Source organism: Gossypium hirsutum, chromosome D12, assembly GCF_007990345.1.
Source record: "Gossypium hirsutum isolate 1008001.06 chromosome D12, Gossypium_hirsutum_v2.1, whole genome shotgun sequence".
NCBI classification, from domain to species: Eukaryota; Viridiplantae; Streptophyta; class Magnoliopsida; order Malvales; family Malvaceae; genus Gossypium; species Gossypium hirsutum.
Window position 1 is genome coordinate 27,355,469 of NC_053448.1, and position 8,352 is coordinate 27,363,820.

Here is an 8,352-nt window from a genome sequence, read left to right on the forward strand (position 1 = left end):
AGTAAAATATCATCAAAATAGCAACAAACAACAACAAAATAGCAGTACAAAAAACATTTAGGTATATTCGAGCCAAGCCTGACAGGTCAAAAAAATCTTACCCAATATCTATTTTTTTATCTAATCTAATTTTTTAAGCCTGTATTTTACCAAAACACTCTCACTTTTCAAACAGCTTTCGAGCTTAGATGAATGAATAAAAAATACAGCAAATAATAACAAAATAATAGCAAATAACAATAAAAGGATATCTAAACAAATTCAGAAGGAGCCGGGTCAGGCCGAAAAAATCTTCCACACCCTGTTTAGAAAGCGGGCTTGATTCCCAAATTATAACCTTCTATTTTTTTCCAGCATTTGTTTTTGTTTCATTTTTTCGTTCTGTCCGAAACAGAAAGTTAGAAAACTCTCTTTCTTACCCCCAAAACTCCCTATTCCATAAAACTTTCTCCCATAAAAATCTCATGAATCTAAGATCTAACTTCTAATCCTTGCTTAGTCCTTCGTTCTCCTCCTCACGTCTGCATCAAAAATGGAGAAACAAAACAAAGATCAAGACAGACTCAAGTGAAAATAGGTACTTGAAAATTTAAGCAATTTCTTGACTCTTGATGTGTATTGTAGATGAGGGAATGACGGGTTGCTTGGTTTTTGGCTGGATTTGAGTGTGTGTACTTTTTTTTGTTTTGTTTTAAACATTGAGTTTGAGGTTTGAGAAATGAAGTTATGTTTTTAGTTTTTACTTGTGTTTTAGACTCTGTTTAGATAACTCGAGCTGCTAACTAAGCCATATTACAGAACTATTATTGTTACCTTTGCAAAGTTTGGGCAACTGATATCAGTGTCCAGAAAGCACTTTATATCAGAAGGTACCAATTGAAACTCAACAACAACACCAGGTAAATTAGCTAAGTTAAATTAATGAATTGTTGATGTTGAATGCCAGTGAACAATCAAAGAATGGGTAAGATGTTACAAAAGCATGGACTATGACTATGATGTTGTGAATGCTTTAAGCTATCATCTATGTCTCTTAATTTTCGGTGTTTTGGAAGTTGGGTCCGTTACAGTGGGTTCTAAGTTTGGTGTTGGAGTGAAAAAAGACCAAAACGACGCTACTAATAAAAGAGCTAAAAAGGCACCACCAAAGACAAGAAAGCCATCGAGCAGACACCAAAACGACCGGTTCCGACTCCGACTGTATTTTCAAAGTCCTGCCTATGCATGCTTTCCTCAATTTCTCAAGTCCGACTCAACAATGGGTACCAGGAAACGGGACCTCCCCTCTGCTTTGCTTCTCTGCCTTATCTTCTTCCTTCTTTCAAGTTTTTCCTCCTTTGCATCTGCCCAGAAACTTTCTTTGGGTACTCTCTGCCTTCTTTTTCTTTCTTACTTCTTGCATGTTTATCTTAACTCTCTGAATTCTATGAATTAGGGTTTTCTTTTTGCCTTTTAGTGGTTAAAGAGTTAAATCTTGATGAAATTAGATGGATAAGGAATCAAATGTTCATATAGCTTTAGTTGGTTGGGTTGTCTGTGCTTATCATATTTCTTGTAATTGCTCGTAATAATGTCTTAGTAGTGGGAAGTCCTTAAATTTTGATTGTATCATGTTGTTTTATGTTTGCAGTTGTTGGGGAGTTTAATAAGACGTTGCAGTTAACTCCTGGCGTACAAGTGGAGAAGTCCCCTGGTTTAAAGCCTGGAACTAAAGTTGTTTGCGAAAGAGTTCACGTTGATGGTTTGCCTAGGTTTAGGAATCTCATGAAATTTGCTCATTCAGTCAAGCTGAAGGTTTCACAAGGGAATTCCACCCTACGCAGACCTAATGTTGAAGTTTGCTTCCACAGGTATATGGTTTCACATAACTACTTGGTTGAATTCAGTGATAAACTCTTTAAAAGAACAGGCTTAGAAGGTTTCTATCTGTTGAAAACTGCAAAATTTGAACCTTATTTCTGACTGATATCTTTGTTTTTGCAGGAATGCTTCACTTGGGATAGGGATGTGCCCTCAAGGCAAGTGGGAGAAGGTTTCAAACAGATTATGGGCTAAATCGATGTCTCCTTTTGATCGCAAGCTCTTAGATATACGAATGACCAGTTCTTCTACACAGACCGTTGAAGTGTCAATTGAAGAGGGTATATTTGTGATCCTTCTATCTGTGTTGCTTTATGTCTTGACAATTGAAACTTGTTTATGTACCCTGTTCTTTGTTCATTTACCTGTTCGTCTTTTTTGCAGAATTTTTCCAATATCGTATAGTTTTTTTAGCACTGGGTATTGTGTTGTGGAGTGTGGCATATACACTAAGCCAATCATTAGTATTTTACTATGGTGGTGCAATTGCAATTGGGGTTATCCTTGTGGTATTAATAGTCCTGTTTCAGGTAAATACTGTGATTGATGAATTACTTGAAAGTTCCTCGACTTGTGCTCACTGCTGTTGTCTGTTCAGCTATCAATCTCTGTTATGATTAATATTCTTATGTTTAATAGGGAATGAAGCTTCTCCCAACTGGTCGGAAGAGCTCACTTGCTATTGTTATATATTCATCTATGGTGAGTATAAACTGTGCAGATGAGATGATCTCCTTTTGCTGCCACTTTATTGTGTGTCTGTGTGTGTTTATGTGCACATTTCCATATGCATGCGTATGTGTTTATGCCTATGTCTTCTGTTAATTCTTCTCACGTATGGTATTGTCATTGTTTTAGCTTGGTTTGGGATCTATACTTCTCCGCTATATACCACAGTTGGTGCAATCAATACTTTCAGAAATGGGAATCACTGAAGACATGTATAATCCTGTATGTAAGTCTCCTGCAAATTTTTTTGTTCACTTGCTCTATGTTTCTCTATATCATAGAGCGTAACCACTAGGATTTTTCAGTCTCTAAATATTATTGTTATCAATTACTTTGTTCATGTTGGATGCGACACTGTAAATTTGATAGGGTAGCGAGTGAACCATGAATGATGAAAGATCTTATGGATTTTGGCTGTCAAATCAAACTGTTTTCCATATGATGTCATTATGTAAAATGAAATGGTAAAATCGATGTAGAATTACTAAAGTTCTATTCTGTTACGGGGTTTCTTTATATTGAATACTTCCTGTCTCTAGAAAATTATGGTGTTTAATATTTAATGGTTGTGTGAACTGTTTGAAATCTAGCTATTGTCTCCTCTTCCTTTGTTCCCCTTCCAGTTGTAGTCAATATTTTATCATTGCATATAGGTGTTCTAAAGTAACCAAACAATCCATGTATTATTTTAAACCCCCAAAAAATGCAAAAATTTCTGAATTAAATACTTGATTTGCAAATTGGCTTAGATTTATACCTTCATTCTAGTATTGAGACTAGAGTTTCTCTACTTGCACTCTTTATTTCACTTGGTTCCAGATTCAAATACGGGCATTTTTCTTATCTTCTTTTTAACTACATATTGGTTGCAGCTAAATGTTACATGTGTGACATGTATTTATGGCTCAGTGGTTTGAACTTTTATAAATGGATGTGGTAGCTGCTGAGAAGCTTTGCAAATATTTCCTGATAATACAGAGAACTGCTTTTTATGTTTAAATTTCAGTTGGCTATGTTTCTCTTGGGCTTTCTTGTTCTGGCTGGAGCTTGGTTGGGTTTCTGGGTTGTTCGCAAACTTGTCCTCACCGAAGATGGATCAATTGACATAAGCACATCTTACTTTGTTGCTTGGACCATCCGGATAGTGGCTGCTATCATGATGCTTCAGGTTGTACCTCTTCACAAATCTCTCTAATTTCTCAAACTCAATGAAAATATCCCCGACCCATGGCTAAATGTATTTTCATTCTTTGTTAAAACTATAATTTACTCTGTTTGCAGAGTTCTATGGATCCCATCCTTGCAGTAGAGGCATTTTTATCTGGAATAATGCTCTCATCAGTTTTGTGTAAAGTCACTCGATTGAGATTCCTGCGCCGTGTGTACAAGTATAAATTTATGCTTTGGTTTCATCCTTGACATTGTTCCTTTTTCATCGCACTAGATTTTATTGCATAACATTATGTGGATTACTTCTGCAGGAAGCTGTTCAAGTTAGCCAAAGTCATTGGAAGAAACACTCAAATTCCTGATTTATCACTAGATCTATATTCTCATGACGAATATACGTACAGGAAGCCTGAAGACTCTAATTTCCTTAATCGACGGTCTAAGCATTTACCCCTTGCTTCTTGCAATACTTCTCTTCTAGGTTTGCTCCCGGATTTTGATCCTTCTATTTATATACAACCTAAGAAAAGTTAGTTGTTTGTCAATTGACCAATTAAGGAAAACAACTCATGTCTCTTTCACGGCCCCTCCTTCAGGAACTACCAAGACATCTCCGAGTCAGCTGTCAGATACAGACTCTTTCCCATCCACCTTTCACAACACACCAGAGAGGAGAAATTTTTCTAAAGGTGAGTGGGAGAAGTTCACCAGAGACTCCACAAAAAGGGCTGTCGAAGAACTTGTTTCTTCGCCTGATTTCAGCAAATGGGCAGCCGCAAATGCTGAGAGGATCACTGTAACACCCAGAAGTAGTTCGAGCAGTGCTTCCGCCAGATCTCGCCGTTGGTGGTTTCTTTGGTCATAAAAAAGTAGCTAATGTTCGATTGTAGGCTGAATACATTATTACAGTTGAAAGATGGTGGCAAATTCAAAATTAACATTCGCCATTTTTAGGGCTTGACGGGCGAAGTTTTGGGATGACTGAGAATGGTGCCCGTGTTTTGTCTTAGGTGTTTTATGTTTGCAATGTTAGAAATTATAATTTAAAATGTTTCTGGTTTTTCTTATCTTTACCTATTATTCTTTTAAATTTTGTCTCTATTTTGCTATTATGATGAAAGAGGTAGCTTTTTTAAAGTTAAAATTACATTTATAAATAATACATATATGAATTAATTAATCTAAATTAAGTATTTTAGAGCACTATTAGATTAATAATAGATAAATAATCAAAATATATTCGAAGGGATTAATACATGATAAGATTTTTTTTTTATGAAAGCTTCACTTAAATTACGAGAGTATTATAGTATTATTGAAGCTTGGTTTAATAATTTTAGTTATTTGAAAAATTAAACAATGTACAAGTGTATTGATTCTAAAATTGATAGTTTTGGAAATAGAAGTATCGAGATCTCAAATGGTTAAAAATGGGTGATATCCATCTTAAACTTAACTATCCTTTTTAGAGGAAAGTATTTAGCTAGAAATTGATTTGTTAATTTATCACACACATCTAGAGTGGGCATGGCATAGTCTCTTAAACTTTTATGAGCTTGGTTTGATTGAATTGGTACCTCTATGATTCTCCATCTGTATACACTCGAGTCGATAAGGCTCCACCACTTGTTTGGACTTCTTAAGAGCTTCAAGAATTCGTTCAATTTCCAAATCTAAAGGCAGTATTATCTTATTTTTCCTACATGCATGTAACATAAACGAACTTGTGAGAAAAACTACAGGACAATATCCACAACCAATACCAAGTATCCACAATTTCAAGCAAGCCAATCCAACAAATAAAAACTAGGTTATATCAACAGAAGCAATTCTAACAAAATCATAAGATCAAAACTACTAAATCAAGAACTAGCATGCAAGAGTCAAGAATTAGTACTAAAAGCAAACAATGTGCCAATTAATTCCACTTTCTTTGATCCATATTCACTTAACTAACTTGTGCCTTTGAAAAACTCATTAAATTTCAAAGATATATAAAAAAAAATTTAAGTACAATTCTACCTAACAACGACATCAAAAACTAGATCAACTTGTTCTATGTCTATTAAAATATGTAAAACTTTAAATTATATCAATCACAAGCGTACGATGCCAAGTTATAGTGTAGATTTTGTTTACAATGAAATACTTTGATGAGTACTCCAAGGAACTTACCTTAAGGAGAACCAAAGTGATTAAATTTTTTTGTTGAGTTTGATACTTCACACTAATAAATAAAGTATCAATTTAATTGTTGGACAAAACACGTTAGCAAACGAATATATATAAATATAAATAATTATATATACAAATAATACAATTTAATATAAGAAAATATTTATATAAACAAATATTTATATTTATATAAAAACACCATATTTAAATAAAACAAATTAAATATTTATATTTATTTAAAACATCAGAACAATTAAAATAAATAAGATTTTGGAAAACTAAAAATTGAATAAAGGGAATCCAGTTTTACTAGATGTTGAGGCTTGTTTCACTGTTTCCTTAAGACAGATTCGACCGCTCTTATGGTGCTTGAAGAAACATTGGTCGACTGTCTCCCAGGATACAACAATAAATTGATCGAAGTAGTAGCGCTTCTGCAGTGATTAATGAACAAACCTTGGCTTCTTCTATCACTAGAACGTTTGAAAATTTGGAGAGGAAAAAATTTTTTTGAGAGTGAAAAATTCGTTGTGTGTCTCTGTTTCTCTAAAGAATTCTGCAGTATTCTTTAAGCTTTTATAGGCATTCAATATGGAGGTATTTTGTTTACAATGAAATACTTTGATGAGTACTCCAAGGAACGTACCTTAAGGAGAACCAAAGTGATTAAATTTTTTTGTTGAGTTTGATACTTCACACTAATAAATAAAGTATCAATTTAATTGTTGGACAAAACACGTTAGCAAACGAATATATATAAATATAAATAATTATATATACAAATAATACAATTTAATATAAGAAAATATTTATATAAACAAATATTTATATTTATATAAAAACACCATATTTAAATAAAACAAATTAAATATTTATATTTATTTAAAACATCAGAACAATTAAAATAAATAAGATTTTGGAAAACTAAAAATTGAATAAAGGGAATCCAGTTTTACTAGATGTTGAGGCTTGTTTTCACTGTTTCCTTAAGACAAATTCGACCGCTCTTATGGTGCTTGAAGAAACATTGGTCGACTGTCTCCCAGGATACAATAATAAATTGATCGAAGTAGTAGCACTTCTGCAATGATTAATGTACAAACCTTGGCTTCTTCTATCACTGAAACGTTTGAAAATTTGGAGAGGAAAAAAATTTTTGAGAGTGAAAAATTCGTAGTGTGTCTCTGTTTCTCTAAAGAATTCTGCAGTATTCTTTAAGCTTTTATAGGCATTCAATATGGAGGGATTTTGGAAATTTCCATGAATAAATATACAAATCTTTTCATTAAAGGAGCCTTTAAATCAATTTGAATAAATCAAATCAAATTGAAAATCAATCCCAATAAAATCAAATCGAGATATTTTTCCTTTTAATACAAATTCTATATAATATATACTAAGAAAAATAAAATACATATTGGGCTAAAATATCCACAAGCCCGTTTTGGGCTCGACCGATCTAGACATTTTGAGTCGCCCATGTCATGCGAGTGCTCCCCCAACCTCGACGGGTTTGGACCTGCACCCCTGCGCGTAAGGCAAGATTTCAAGCTTCGTCATTCAATAACATTTTAAGTGAGATCTTTCATATATATACATATTTCATACTTGGTATTTAACCAATGTGGGAACTAAGTTATTCATTTTTTCTCAACATAATTCACAAGTAGCTTACGTTGAGTATCAATTTCTCATTCATCACTTAACCATTTTGAGCATATGATATGCCGTTGTAAAGTCTCATGGAGTAGAGTATAAAACCATAATTTTATGATTCAACTTTCCACCTTTACCAATCAAGAATATACCTCAAAGTTTCCAAAAATTACATTTTTTTCCAACACTAATCAATTCAAGAATTACCAACATGACTGAATTCATTGAAATTAACACTAAACTACTAAACTAATTGAATTTACCACTGCAAATCCAACTTCCACCAAAGTCATTTCTCAACAAGTCTCTAGTATTGTTTTGTTTAATGGTTATAGAAAAGATGTTAAATCAATTCTTAATACAGTTTGTAACACTCCTTACCTAGACCATCAACGATTCTAGATAAATGATGTTACACTCGATGTCCAAAGGCACTTGCATCTTTTTTTGAACACATGTATAGACTTAAAGAAACATGTTTTAGTGATGACAGTCAATAAAAACAAATTTGTAAATTCATACAATTCATTTCAATAATCAATAGATGATGGCATCACATGAATTACAAAAGTCACTTATACAAACATATTAAAATTAAAAAACATAGTAATATCCTACGTACATGCCTCACTGACATTGACTTATACAATATAAATGATTCAAACACGTTTACACTTTTGTGTGATGTGACTTAGCTCGATGTAGAACTTCAGTGACCATCTCTTCGCATCTAATCTCCAACCTACCCGTGGAAAAAAAACC

The 8,352-nt window shown here is 33.3% G+C and overlaps 1 protein-coding gene across 8 annotated transcripts; it reads left to right on the top strand.

The window, feature by feature from the left end:
* Nucleotides 1-272: 272 nt before the first annotated feature.
* Nucleotides 273-4,826, top strand: LOC107945465 (uncharacterized). Of its 8 annotated transcripts, none has more exons than XM_041107933.1 (12): nt 358-577; nt 799-899; nt 1,071-1,364; nt 1,631-1,850; nt 1,984-2,141; nt 2,245-2,390; nt 2,500-2,562; nt 2,719-2,811; nt 3,596-3,757; nt 3,871-3,977; nt 4,071-4,240; nt 4,356-4,826. In XM_041107933.1, exons 3-12 carry the CDS (start codon nt 1,259-1,261, stop codon nt 4,622-4,624), a joined length of 1,494 nt encoding a protein of 497 aa, XP_040963867.1. In that variant the 5' UTR covers nt 358-577; nt 799-899; nt 1,071-1,258; the 3' UTR covers nt 4,625-4,826. The 8 variants fall into 8 exon arrangements, with proteins under 8 accessions (XP_016734970.2, XP_040963868.1, XP_040963867.1 ...); XM_041107931.1 differs by having other exon boundaries at nt 799-869; nt 947-1,364; XM_041107935.1 differs by having other exon boundaries at nt 513-577; nt 799-869; nt 1,056-1,364.
* The last annotated feature ends 3,526 nt before the right edge of the window (nt 4,827-8,352 follow it).